We start from the raw sequence: 14,720 nt of genomic DNA on the forward strand, positions 1-14,720 counted from the left end.
TTATCTGCATTTATAATGTCATAACGTTTATTCCGTTTAATGAGCATTCTATTCTAATTAATAGAATACACATTTATTCTGATTCTCTAATTAATCTTCCTTCTGCTTCACCGCCAAAATCTGCCTGTTCTCACAGCTCTCCTTTTCAGTTTTATCTGATATTTGCTTGTGCGCATGCATTTTTTTGATCATGTTGTTCATCTGAAAATAGGTGTGTAGGATTCAGCCTGTATCCTGGTTTCTGTGTGTGTGTCTGTGTGTGTGTGTGTATGGTTGTGTTTCTGTTTATGTTTGTGTTTGTGATCATGTGCGAGTGAGTGTGAGTCTGAGATTCAGGGAAATTAATGTTTTTCTTTCCTGTTGTTCTCTCCGGTTCTCACTTCAGTGAGAGAGATGCAGAGCTTGTTCCTGGGACAGAGGCCAGAGCTCTGAGCTCACTGGAGCTGTTTTTGTTTTCTTCCACGCTGACGTTTCGCAGAAATGTAGTCCTTGGTAATAAAAAGCCTTAATTTCCCTCATTGTTAGCAAACATTTTAGGTTAATTATAGTGTGTCACAGCTTATCAAATTATTATTAGGGAATAATTAATGCGGAATGCTTAAAACACTGTGTCTTGGAGGTAACACGAAAAAGAGAAAAGCTCAAAGGCTGGATTTTGTCAGCATTTTTACTGAGCTTTGAAAGCATTTGCTTGAGTTTTTCTTCATAAACACAATTTGGCGAGTTCATTGATCACTATAATTAACTGTACTGCCCTTAATGTTTGCATTGAAGGAAGTGATGTCTGCATTTAATTGAGTCAAAGTTGAGGGGAAATGGCCTTAATGATTTCTGCTCTTTGTACCTGCAGAGCATGCTCAGGTGTGCTCAGGTGCAAATGGCTCTAGGATGAGTCATTCTAGATGTGCTTTATGTCTGAGAAGCCAGAGACTCAGTCATCCTCACATCACATCCTCCTGGTCTTGAGCTACACTGTGTCTGTACCAGTTAGACTACACGTGCCTGAAGATTATGTGGTCGCCAGAATTGTGTGTAATCCTGCAGTGTGTAATTCTGCAGTGTGTAATCCTGCAGTGTGTACTGCATGGGATGATCTGTTCCAATAAAATCCTGCTCAGTGATTGGGGTTCCTGGGCCAGTGGCCTGTCCACTGGAGTGTGCCGTTCTGTCAGACAGATTAACGTGTCTGACCTCAGATAAGCAAACGCTTATGAGTTAGAGATAAGCAAACACTTAAACAGAAACACTGATAGCCAACCTGCCATGTATAGAGCCTAAACTAGATATTTTATGAAATTCTTACAAAAATCAAAAACACTTTGGATCATGCGTTTAACCAAAACCCAGAAAAATAAAGGTGAAATAATATAATAAAATAATATAATCATTTGGCAAACTCAGTAAAAACCAAATCCTTATATTTCATTAAAAACTGGCCTTTTAAATTGGATAAGTACAGTGCCTTCCAATTACAAAAACAAACACATAATAAAACATTTAAACCAATTAGAAAAATAAAGAGAGAACACAGGCACAATAGGGGACGTCCCTGTTACGGCCAACTATGTGCTTTCCCTGGGTTGCGTTTGCACAGCTTCAGGCCAACCACATGCTTTCCCTGGGTTGCTTTTATGCACAGCTTCAGGCCAACCATGTGCTATCCTTGGGTTACGTTTATGCAAAGCTTCAGGCCAACCATGTGCTATCCTTGGGTTGCGTTTATGCAAAGCTTCAGGCCAACCATGTGCTATCCTTGGGTTGCATTTATGCACAGCTTCAGGCCAACCACATGCTTTCCCTGGGTTGAGTTTATGCACATGGACTGCAGGTCTATCAGTGGGGACCTTTGAGCTGAGCTGTGCGATGGACTCCTCCCCTGTTTTTACCCAAACTCACAAATGCGCCGGTCCCACATGCTGTGCTCTAGACTTTGGAACCGGCTTTGGGCCCAGCCCTAATATGGGCTTTATTGATAGCTGTCCGTAGCGCTGGGTTTGCCCTGTCCTCTGTGGGTAAAGGTTTGTGAGTCCCGTAGCGCTGGGTTTGCCCTGTCCTCTGTGGGTAAAGGTTTGTGAGTCCCGTAGTGCTGGGTTTGCCCTGTCCTCTGTGGGTAAAGGTTTGTGAGTCCCGTAGCGCTGGGTTTGCCCTGTCCTCTGTGGGTAAAGGTTTGTGAGTCCCGTAGTGCTGGGTTTGCCCTGTCCTCTGTGGGTAAAGGTTTGTGAGTCCCGTAGCGCTGGGTTTGCCCTGTCCTCTGTGGGTAAAGGTTTGTGAGTCCCGTAGTGCTGGGTTTGCCCTGTCCTCTGTGGGTAAAGGTTTGTGAGTCCCGTAGTGCTGGGTTTGCCCTGTCCTCTGTGGGTAAAGGTTTGTGAGTCCCGTAGTGCTGGGTTTGCCCTGTCCCCCGTGGGTAAAGGTTTGTGAGTCCCGTAGGGGTGGGTTTGCCCTGTCCTCTGTGGGTAAAGGTTTGTGAGTCCCGTAGGGGTGGGTTTGCCCTGTCCTCTGTGGGTAAAGGTTTGTGAATCCCGTTGGGGTGGGTTTGCCCTGTCCTCTGTGGGTAAAGGTTTGTGAGTCCCGTAGTGCTGAGTTTGCCCTGTCCTCTGTGGGTAAAGGTTTGTGAGTCCCGTAGGGTTTGTGAGTCCCGTAGTGCTGGGTTTGCCCTGTCCTCTGTGGGTAAAGGTTTGTGAGTCCCGTAGGGGTGGGTTTGCCCTGTCCTTGGTGGATAAAGGTTTGTGAGTCTCGTTAAAGGGAATATGGGGACTCAGCAAGTTCGTCCCTCACTGTCTGTGGCAGAATATGCTGATGCAGATGTGCCTGTTCCCTTTACTCCTTTTACTGACTCTTTCTGACTTGTGTTTTAGTGACTTTTGTGTTTTTATTGTTTAGTGACTGTTCTTGTTTTAGTGCTTTTAGAATCCCCCCACCCCATCACATGACATTCCCCTCCTCTGGGGTCAGAAATCATTCAGTTTCACAAACTACTTCAGATCATGCAAATTCCAGCCCTCAAGAGTCACTCATTTTAGGGAAAAACCATTTGGTGAAATGATCCAGAAATAATAAAATAATAACAGTTTCATTCATTGAACCTTTTCTTTAATAAAAAAGAATAATCAGAGCTTACAAAAAACAAAATCAAAGATAGATTTCAAAATGTTTAATAAATCACAATATCCTGCTTCAGAGAAATAGAAGCAGATGAGAATGCACGAGTACAGGAGGAGGGTGTTGAGCAGGGTGTTGAGTACAGGGGCAGGGTGTTGAGTACAGGAGGAGGGAGTTGAATACAGGAGCAGAGTGTTGAGCAGAGTGTTGAGTACAGGGGCAGGGTGTTGAGCAGGGTGTTGAGTACAGGATCAGGGTGTTGAGCTCGGCGGTCTCTCCCCTGCAGTTCTGAGGTTCTCCAGCAGGGCTGGCCTGCATCAGCTCACCCAGCTCAGTAAAGTGTGTTACACATCTGAGTATTTGTGTGTATGTGTATGTTTGGGAATGTGCGCTATTCTGCAGCCAGCTGACAGAAAGCTCGTCATATTCTGTTCAGACAAGAGGACAAACAGAATTATGAGTTTCCCTGGATGTCAGAACCGTGCTGTGATTTCCTTCTGCTCCCCCTGCTGGTCAGAAAGGAAACTCCAGCCGTTACTGTGCAGCTGAGGGACTGGCCTGCTCTGTGACTGTAGGATGGGTGTACAGTGTGCAGGTTCCGTGTACTGCTGGTTTAACCGAGAATTAGATCCGCAATAAAATGTTTTGTGTTAGAACACAGCTGTTGTTCATGAACTAGCTAACATATAATTTGCTAAATGATTGTACTAAATAGATAATTAAGAACAGAAGTTGGCATGACATCCCGAAACAGATTTGGCACCTCCTTGGACCCTGATGCTGTATGCTGGCTTTGATCTCTGTAGTGCAGTATAGCCATGGTGTTGCCATGGTGAAGTACAGCCATAGTGAAGTACAACGGTACTTTGACTGTTACTGCTGGCTGTGAAAAGGCCAGAGTTTCTCAAACCTGACCCTCAAAGACTCAGACCCTGAGAGCATGATCTTTGTGATAGACGGGATTATCAAGAACATATTCCAGATGGAGCGAACCACTACAGTACTGATTATCTTTCTGCAGTGATAATAATTGTGATCCAGTGGCCTTGCAGTAAACTCCAGCCTTATTGGTGTTGTGTTCCAGTGGGTACAGGCTCTGTAGGTCTTACTGGTGTTGTGTTCCAGGGGGTACAGGCTCTGTAGGTCTTACTGGTGTTGTGTTCCAGGGGGTACAGGCTCTGTAGGTCTTACTGGTGTTGTGTTCCAGGGGGTACAGGCTCTGTAGGTCTTACTGGTGTTGTGTTCCAGGGGGTACAGGCTCTGTAGGTCTTACTGGTGTTGTGTTCCAGGGGGTACAGGCTCTGTAGGTCTTACTGGTGTTGTGTTCCAGGGGGTACAGGCTCTGTAGACCTAGCTGGTGGTGCTCTTGTGGTGTTAAGTCTATCTGCTTTTCTGTTTTCCTAGTTTTGAGAGAAGTGTCCTTCCTACAGCAGCCTGCATTCATTCTACATCTATCACTCACTTTGATTTGATCATGAATTCAGGAGCTACACTCTTTCTTCACAATCTTATTTTAGGGAGTTTAGTGATTAGCAAACTCACCAAACCTTGTTTGTGAAGAAATAGTTAGGGTTTTAATTATTAGTTGAAGCTAATGACAGATTGCATATCATTCCCTGTAAAAGCTTATTGAATTGAATTTTACAGAGGTAGTCTCAGTATGAAGGGTATCAGATCTCAGACACGTTGTGGGTTTTCTGCCAGTGTGTACGTGTGGTGAGCGTAACAGAAGCTGGGCTTGTACACATGGAAACCATTTAAAATCTTAATCAAAATGTCACAAATGATGCTGATTGATAATTGGTTCCCATTTCAGAGTCACACAGAAATTATAAATATTATTCTCAGTTCCGTTCATCGCAAAAATAATTTCACACACATTTAGCGTCACCTACAGTTTGACGAGCCGTAACCTCATGATAAAATCTTGTTTTGATTACCTGAGAATGGAACATGTCCCTGGGGACTGCTAAATATTTTATGAGAAATACAAGTGCAGGAATAGAATTTTAAGGTATGTAATTTATTTTAAATATGTAAATAATTTATAAATAATTCAGTATTTGTGACTGAGATGTAATCCTAACTACACACCACCAAACACCTATGATATGCTGCATGTATAGAAGTGACCATACTTCATATTTTACATCTGTATTATTTGCTTGTATTCTGCCCTCAAAAATAATACCAGAAATTATCCATGATGTGTGTATTTGTGACTGTAGTGGAAAATGATCCATGATGTGTGTATTTGTGACTGTAGTGGAAAATGATCCATGATGTGTGTATTTGTGACTGTAGTGGAAAATGATCCATGATGTGTGTATTTGTGACTGTAGTGGAAAATTATCGATGATGTGTGTATTTGTGACTGTAGTGGAAAATGATCCATGATGTGTGTATTTGTGACTGCTGTCGGCAGAAGACTCTTTTTTTCGGGCTTTTGTCTGAGACTCGGGGTTGGCATTAAATAAATGTAATCGCACAGATAAACGTTATGTCACCGTCTTGCGCAACAGACCTGGAGGCGAGCGCTGGTATTCCCGCCGTTTCCCGCGGCATTCCCGCCGTTTCCCGCGGCATTCCCACCGTTTCCCGCGGCATTCCCACCGTTTCCCGCTAGCCCCGCTAAACGCGGCGCGTTCTGCAGGAATGCCTGTCCAACAGACAGACTCATGGGCAATCCGTGTAGCTGGCCTGGCTGTAGACTATAAAGTGTGTGCTTTCATACTCAGCCATTGTTTCTTTCTTCTGCTTCATAATTACGCAGTCCAAGGCAGAAATCCGAGCTGTCACATACACAACTTTTTATTTGGTTGAACTGCGAATAGATTGCGCCTTAAAATTCAGAAAGTTGAACTGCCATGTAGAATCTACAGTAAGGAGGAGGTCTCAGCGGGAAGTATTAGGGGGCAATGCTAATATCTGGGCTTGTAGCAGGAGTAGCAGGGTATAGGGTAACCAAAGGGTTCTAAAGTATACAAAGTGCTTGGTTTACCTACTAACTAGATCACCAGAGCTTCTGCCTCTACTACATGACCTGGTAGGCTATTCCACACAGTGACTGTGAAATACATTGTCATCATCACCCACCGCAAAAAACCTTGGAGTGGTGATGGACAACAGACTGTCCCTCTCCCAGAACATCACGGCGGTGAGTCGAACGTGCAGGTTCTTCCTGTACAACATCCGGAGAATCCGCCCCTTCCTCACCACCTACGCAACCCAGCTCCTGGTTCAAGCGATGGTCCTGTCCCGCTTGGACTACTGCAACTCGCTACTGGCTAGTCTGCCAGCATCCGCCATCAGACCCCTGCAGCTCATCCAGAATGCTGCAGCGCGTCTGGTCTACAACCTCCCCAGACATTCCCATGTCACCCCCCTGCTCACTGACCTCCACTGGCTGCCTGTTATGGCTCGCATCAAATTTAAGTCCTTGGTGCTTGCATACCAGGCAGCTAAGGGGTCAGCACCAGGGTACATTCAGAGGATCATCAGACCCTACACACCAGCCAGACCTCTCCGTTCTGCCACCTCTGGACGCTTGGCACCTCCCCCTCTTCGCGTCTGCACTTCCCGCTCCCGTCTGCTGTCTGTCCTGGCCCCTCGCTGGTGGAATGACCTCCCCGTGATGGTCAGAACAGCAGAGAATCTCACCACTTTCAAACGCAGACTGAAGACTCATCTCTTCAGGCTGCACCTCTCCCCACCCCTCCCTAGCCTATAGTTCAGCTCATTGTACCTAGCTAGGATAATTTGATTATGTTAGTGTATCTGGCAGGATTGTTTTTGTATGATTAGGTGTGATTCCAGTGCTAGTTTGTACTTGGTAGGATTCTTGCTTGCTGAACAAGCTTACTCTACAGGGTTGGAGTCCTGATCGATGTGGTCACTTCTGGCACTACGATCCTTACTTCACTCTAGCGTTTTTTTTGCGCCTCTACATCATGAAACCTATGCACTTGTTGTACGTCGCTCTGGATAAGAGCGTCTTCTAAATGCCTATAATGTAATGTAATGTAATATATTTCCACCATATTACAGAGGTTCATTTCACGGTGGCAGACTGATTTTCCCTTGGAAATCATAAGCAGAAATATTTGAGCTGCAGTCAGAAACTGTGTGTTTGCAGAATAATCGGCAGGTTGAGCAGTGATGTAACCGGTGTTAGAAATCTCGGGGTACCACGGGGAGCTCAGCAACCACAGGGGTGCAGCCTGGAAATATGGGGGCACCACGATTGGGGGGGCGGAGCCTCTGATCTGACTCAATGCATTCTGGGTGAGAGACACAGTGAGTGCCTTCTTATGCAAAGGTTGCCAGCACATTTGTATAAGAGGGTTGGTACTGATGCACAAACACTCATAAGTGTGTGTGTTTAAATCCTAAATCCCCAGTGTCGGTACAGAATGCACCCATTGGCATGCGACTGGTCCGGACTCACAGATAAACACTGAAACACTCTCTAATACACCAGCATGTTCACTTACACTTCTGTATTCATTCTAGGATTTACATGTACCTTAACTTCTTATTTTGTTTATGCGTCAAAATTCATTATGTTTGTAATCTAAAAGCACAAAACATTTTTACTCTAGCCCCTTGCTATATCTCCTAGCCCATAGCCCCTAGCTACTAGCCCATAGCCCCTAGCCCCCAGCCCCTAGGCTCTGACCTCTAACCCCTAGCCCCTATCTCCTAGCCCAAAACCCCTAGCACCTAGCCATATCTCCTAGCTCCTATCTCCTAGCACCTAGCCCCTGGCCCCTAGCCCCCAGCCCCTAGCCATGTCTCCTAGCCCCTAGCCCCTAGCTCCTAGCTCCTAGCCCCTTGCCCCCAGCCCCCAGCCCCCAGCCCCTAGCCCCTAACTCCTAGCTACTAGCCCACAGCCCCTAGCCCCTAGCTTCTAGCCCCTAACTCCTAGCCCCTAGCCCCTAACTCCTAGCTACGAGCCCAGGGCCATATCTCCTAGCCCCTAGCCCCTCCTGTGTTTGGAGGTGTGTTTGAGTGTTGGCTGCTCCTCCTGTGACACATGTATGTTTAATGCACTTCATCATGCGGTTTTACTGCCTGTGTGAGCTGCTCTTGGGAAATGGCCAGACAGCTGCGCATCTGTACAGTGAATTTATAACATCAGAGTCAGACTGGGAATCATTTCAGCTGCAGGATGCACATGAGATGCTCAGTAGCCTGGTGCTAATAAACCTGTTTTATTAACTGCATAAACTATATGTTACATTCATTTTGAAACAGAAGTCTATATTGTGGAAATGTCCCAAAACATTTCTCAATGGCAACATTCAGCTTTTGCAAAAATGTTTGACATGACTCAGTTTAATTAGAGCTGCTCGTGTTGATAACTACAGAACTGTAAGGTTGATAACCCGTCCATGTGTGCATGAGTGCATGTGTGCGAGTATGTGCGTGGGATTTTTAATTCCACTGTCTGACGTGTTGCAGTCAAAAATATACAGTATAAGAACATTACCAGGATATAATTTCCCTCCATTGTTGAACCTATATAATATTGTTCAGGATATTAGATTTACAGTCGCCATATGTATTTAACAGAAACGTCTGTTTTTCAAATGAATATGCAAATGTAAATAATTTATTTAAGTATATTTGAATATGCATGAGCATCGATGTTGTCCTCTCTGTGACACTGGCACTGTCCTGCGCAGGTCTCTTATCAGAGTTTATTGAGCTTCATTTACAGAGTTCCACCCACACAATATCTGTGATTATGTACACCTTAAAGCCCACTCAGAATAAAATATATTATGTACAATGTGCACATTACCATACGCATAACAGGCGAGTTTCACACACATAGTCTTTTACACTGAGTCATTTGTTATGCTGTAGTACTGATATGCAGTGTGGTTTGGATGGTAAATCAATTATGGAGTCTTCCTTCCTCCAGATGGGTCTTCAGAGTGTCTGAAAAACAGAATGGGTCACATGATAATCTGTACCGATTGGAATCTATCACTACACTGTAACCAGTTTCTCAACCAATGTACACATTCACAAATTCGCTGAAGGTGTATAGAACCCTGCCCTCTTCAAAACACACACTTTGTCAATATATGCTTGATTGGCCAAACTGGCCTTGCACTGCCTGTGCAGGTGGATTCTTAGCCAATCATATTATTATTTGGTCTCTTATGCCCCGCCCCAGGGAGCTCCTCACTGAAGCTTCCAGTGATTTGTGTTACAAAAACTCTGAAATTTGTACAAGATTGCAAATCCAGGAAGTGTGAACCCACCAATGGGAGCTGGTTGATTAGCTCGTCCCCTGTGACATCATCGTAGGTTTCCTGTAAGGCAGGTTTGGTCTTCCTGTGTTCCCCTTCGATATTCGGAGGGTCTTCTAGACTGTAGGAGAAGAGAAAGAAAGGTTATAAGTATTAGTGTGATGCAACCAAAAATGCAGCTTGTGTTCAAGAAGAGATGTGTCTGCTTCTCACTAACTATAGGCAAAGTCATTTATGATTGATTATTATTATTATTATTATTATTATTATTATTATTTGTTTGCTTCGCAATCATCATTATCCAGGTTGACTTCCTTGATTGCAATCTCTGGGTCTCATGTATTTATAGATCCATTTCTATACTGATATGCATATCATATACATATATTCATATGATGCATATTATAGGGTGGGTCCCTAGTATGGGGCGATATAGCTCAGGAGGTAAGACCGATTGTCTGGCAGTCGGAGGGTTGCCGGTTCAAACCCCGCCCTGGGCATGTCGACGTGTCCTTGAGCAAGACACCTAACCCCTAACTGCTCTGGCGAATGAGAGGCATCAATTGTAAAGCGCTTTGGATAAAAGCGCTATATAAATGCAGTCCATTTACCATTTACCATGTTGCAGTCCTGCCCTGTTTCAACCTCCATTACCCCGCCCCCCACCCCCGACCCCCCCTGTCCCCCCCGCACTGTTTCTTCCCCCTGCCCTACCCCCCCACCCAAACTTCGCCCTGCCCCCCCCTTAAGACCCCGCTGCTCTGGCTCACCTGCGTTTCCCTGTCAGCATGGAGTCCAGGTATTTTTTCACAGCCATCTGTTTGCGGAAGCGGCTGTAGTTGTCTGTGAAAACAGCGTCAGAGTGCCGCTTGGCTGGAGCCTGCTCCTCCGTGATGTCATCACTGAAAAGGTCAACACATGATGTCATCAAAGGTCCACATGTAAGGTCATCCATATATAGTAAAGTGTTGATTTCAACAGCTTATAAGAGCCCAATAGGGGTCAAATGTACTATTTTAGTTTTTAAAATGGGGTCAGTGTTGTTTTAGCACTATGTAAAAGGTCAACACGCATTCAACCAATGGCACAAAGACCAACAGTGCGTGTTCTGTTCTCAACCGTTTAAAAACTGCTCTCCAGTTATCTGCCGTTACATATGTTCAAACCGGTTTCTATGGCAGCGAGAGGCGTTTCTGCTCTGGAAGCAGCATCAATCAGATATTCAGTCTTTTTCTTGAGTCTGGGATACAGAGGAAATTTAAGCAGAATATAACTGATCCACTGTAAATTATATAATTAGGGGTTTAGGTGGAACAGAAACCAGAGGTGGTCCAGGATCAGATAGATTAGGGACCAAACCTCTTCATCTGAAGTGGAAACTGGGTGTGTAAAGCATTTCCTTCATGCTAATCAGGACAGAAAGGTCTCGCTTATGTGAGAGTAAGGATGGAGGCAGACTGACTCATATTTATGTGTACATCAAAGTTCAGGTAAAACTCTATGGAATCTGGAACTTTTCTAGACTGTCACAATGCCCAGCATATACTGTTATTCAATATCAAAGAACAGTCTCTAAAATGGATATAAATGAAGCAAATACATTCAGATCTGTTGGAAGTATTTACAAATACAAATGTTAAATATTTTTTTCGTGTAAGCCTTTGAAAACCTCTGTTTTGAATTTAGAATTTAAATTTTTGATGTATTTGAAAATAGTTTTTAATGTTATCAATAACCCCATTTGAAATAAGTACCAATGCAACATCCACTGGCTTAGTTTTACTCTGTTTGTATCATAAATTAGTAGAAAATATATACTATTAGAATAATACGTACAGTAATCATTTTGTAATAAAATAGATTGGAACAAAAATGCCTGACTGAAATAGAATTTTAGGGGAGTGTTTTAAAATACATTAAATACGTTCGGACGGAAAATTTAGATTTTTCCACCCCAAATAGCATTTGAAGACACGATAATAAGCAGTGGTTCTGTTTCGAAAACATTCAATTACACAAGACCATGCATTTAAAATATTTAAATCCCAATTTTACCTGACTCGCTTTCCGATCAAAGAATCTAGGTACCGTCTGGCGGAAATTTGCCCCAGAAGTTTGCTGTATCCGCTTGTAAAGAGACCGTCTGCATGTCTTGTGGGCCTTAAAGTAAATAAAACAGAGTAGGCTACGTGTTAAGAGAAACTACATTTTGGTCTTTGAAAACAGACCAAACACTGAAATCAAAATATAGCAAACCTCCGTAAATGGTTAAAGTCAAACGCGTGTCTGTTAATCTCATGTGATAGGCTACTGTTGACGTAAATAATAATTGACTGTGCTTTTGTAATTTTAAGCGTAAAGCACGAGGCAAACATTGTCTTTAAACATTTATTTGGAGAACATTTGCACTTTTAATGTTTAAATTAGTTCTGACCAATATTGTACTTCGGTAGCCTACTGCAAGAACTACAAACCTCGACAAGCAATAACGTGTCGTACGAAAAGCCAGTGGTGTAAAGACTTACCTCGCTATTATGTCAGATAATTCATAGTAAAGTTTGTAATTTTCTGGGAGTGAATCGGATGAGCTCTTTGTCCAGTTGTTCTCGTTATCTCCATCGATGTTTCCCAACCTACAGATCGAGCGTTGTATTGCATTTCCATGCGAATAAGAAATGATAAACTACGCGTAAGACAACAGTTGAAAGGAAAATACTTTTCATAATAAATTTATACAAGCAGTTTAATAGAACTAAATTATTATCCAATTGATAATCGTCGAAGGAATACAAAAAATGTAAAGTTACATTATTACAAAGTGCATGCAGTTGAAACTGATACCACAAGTAGGACCTCTGTATAGAACTGAACTGCAATTAATTTTATCAAAAATGATTTGTAAGCTGTTCAAATTGTGATGTAAAATACAGCATTAATTCAAAACGTATTTCTTGGAGGGAGGGGTACGATTTGGACCACACTGATTTCTAAAAATTCATCTTGATGAAAAAGTTCCTACCTTGCTGATGAATGTGGTCCGATCGCTGGCAGACCCGCAGTTCTCGAGTAAAACGCACTGCACAGGGCTATCGCCAGCAGGAGCTGGGACCCGTTCCGTTGTAACATAATTTATTATCTGCAGACAGAGGTGGCCTCATTAGCGTTTAATCTTGCATTCCTCTACCTAATGACAATAGAATAACTCTACTGCCCGTTTTATGAGCATTTATTGGAGGCATATGAAAGCATTATAATCATCCAATAGCCGTTTTACATTGAAAATAAATTTGATAATTTTCTACGTATCATCAAATGTTTCAAAATTTAACGGTGACATGTTATTCATCTTTAATAAATTGTGGTTCAGTATATATTATTACGGTTGGAATTCGTCCTCACTGTAACAGAAAATTCTGCGGTGACCCTCTGAGTTATGGGAGGGTTGAGCCGCGCAGGTGAGCGCGCTTTGAAGCAGGTATCGCATGGACATCTGACAAAAATGGTCAGCCCTTTGCATTATCAAAAGTATGGTTATTTCCATACTGTATTTGCTGAAATAAAACATTAACATAACAAGAGTTACGTAAATCGAATTGGTAAGGTAACATTTCGAAGTACTGTAAGGTACTGTCTTTCGAAGAATATTCAAAATAAACTGGAAAAGATCTTACATGCGCTTTGGTGAAATTCCAATGAGCGTCGGTCGCGGGAGCTGTCCGAAGTCCTGATAGCTCGGTTTTTTTACGCCTATTTAACTCCGCTTAAATAGGTATCCTGCTGGGGCAGTCGTACCTTTCTGTTGATTTTTGAAAGCTACCAACGGTTTTACGCCTGTCTTTCGCTTTTCGAGGGTACTTACAAAGTCCGCGGTTTTATACACCTGAGCACATTAAAAATGGCAGGAAGGTAATCAGATTTGACCAGCCGAGATACGTCATGACATGTCCCGTTGGGATGGATGCGTTCGTCATTGGCTCGCCGGTAACGTTTTTCTCATGGAAAGAGCCCATGTTGAATGTAGGTGTCTGTTCATAATGTGATGTTGAATATCATGTGAGATGATGACTCATAGTGCACAAACACAAATGAAGCCAATTCCAGTATTAAGAATAAGTACATCCGTAAGTTCCATAACTTTTAAAACACGTGGAAAGCAATGTGCCATGGGAAATATTTCTGTTCACGGAGGGAATATTACAGAAGACTTCATGGCCTCTTACAGTTATGTTATGTTTTCTTCGAACTGAAGAGGCAGCTTATTAGGTTTTACTCACGATGTCTTCTGTTGGAGGAGCACTGAAGTAAGCATGTAGTAGCTGAAACATTTACTCTGGGGTTTTCATGTACACTTTCTTTTTACACTATATTTACACAATTCTTTTTACACTATAAATTTGTGATTATAATAAATGTATATTTTAGCTAGACAACCATATTCGGCCATATATGCAGGACGCGCTTTTTATTTTTCTCATCTGTTAGAGGAGAGAATCTCAGTAAATCAGACAGGAAGATTTGGGACGGGGTATTTTCACTCCAGCCCAAGATTACGCCGTGGGTAATCTCACTATGTTGGTCTGGGGACAGCGTTTCCAAGCTTAGAGCTTAGAGAATGAGCCGAATGTCAGGTAAAATTATACGCTTTAACCAGAAATGCCTGTCCAATGTAGGAGAGTTTGGGTGAAACCAGCTTTTGAAGTGAAGAGAAAAGTGACAGTGAAATTATTGGACATCCCTTCCTAAGAAAATCTCTGTGCGCCGTGATTCCAGCCCTTCTTTCTGTCTGGTTAGCGTTCGTCCCCACGGCGATGCAGTCATGGCCTTGATCTCAGAACGGCCAGACTTCGCTGGATAAACTGACCTTTTCCGGAGCATCACAGTGACTCAACCGCTGAACTTTTTCTACTTCTGAGAACTGATTGGAGGAAGTGGCAGCGTATGTCAGTTTAAACATAAACCATACCCACAACACAGGGAAAACATTCATTAATAAATATTCTTAAATGCTGTTCTGTAAATATTCATCATGTATACAGTACTTATAATGTATTGAGTGTCACAACTTATGTAAATGCAGTTTTGTCCTACATCTTATTAGACAGCTTTAAAACTACAGGTCTTGTTTTTCTGGATGTGCAATTTCTCATTGGGAAGTGGTTGTGTGTCCAGGTTCATTTTGACAGAATGTAAATAAACTCCTTATTATATGGTTTTTTATTTTACACTGATACAGTGGTGTTTCCCTACGTGCATCACATATACTGTATGCAGTTATTTCAGTGCATATGCGCAGTTATTTCAGTGCATATGCGCAGCTATTTCAGTGCATATAAGCAGTTATTTCAGTGCATATACGCA

General features: G+C 42.9%; 1 protein-coding gene and 1 long non-coding RNA gene across 9 annotated transcripts in view; one reads left to right on the plus strand and one right to left on the minus strand.

Moving 5' to 3' along the window:
- Nucleotides 1–14,720, plus strand: part of LOC135242921 (uncharacterized) — an 86,566-nt gene that overhangs the window by 19,269 nt on the left and 52,577 nt on the right. The window lies entirely within an intron of this gene.
- On the minus strand, nt 8,311–13,257 carry LOC135249468 (VIP peptides-like). Its single transcript, XM_064325114.1, has 7 exons — nt 13,034–13,257; nt 12,382–12,498; nt 11,888–11,995; nt 11,418–11,522; nt 10,133–10,264; nt 9,375–9,483; nt 8,311–9,045 (listed from the first exon to the last, which is right to left on the minus strand). Exons 2-7 carry the CDS (start codon nt 12,486–12,488, stop codon nt 9,037–9,039), a joined length of 570 nt encoding a protein of 189 aa, XP_064181184.1. The 5' UTR covers nt 12,489–12,498; nt 13,034–13,257; the 3' UTR covers nt 8,311–9,036.

The sequence above is a fragment of the Anguilla rostrata genome, chromosome 2, assembly GCF_018555375.3.
Source record: "Anguilla rostrata isolate EN2019 chromosome 2, ASM1855537v3, whole genome shotgun sequence".
Taxonomy (NCBI): Eukaryota; Metazoa; Chordata; class Actinopteri; order Anguilliformes; family Anguillidae; genus Anguilla; species Anguilla rostrata.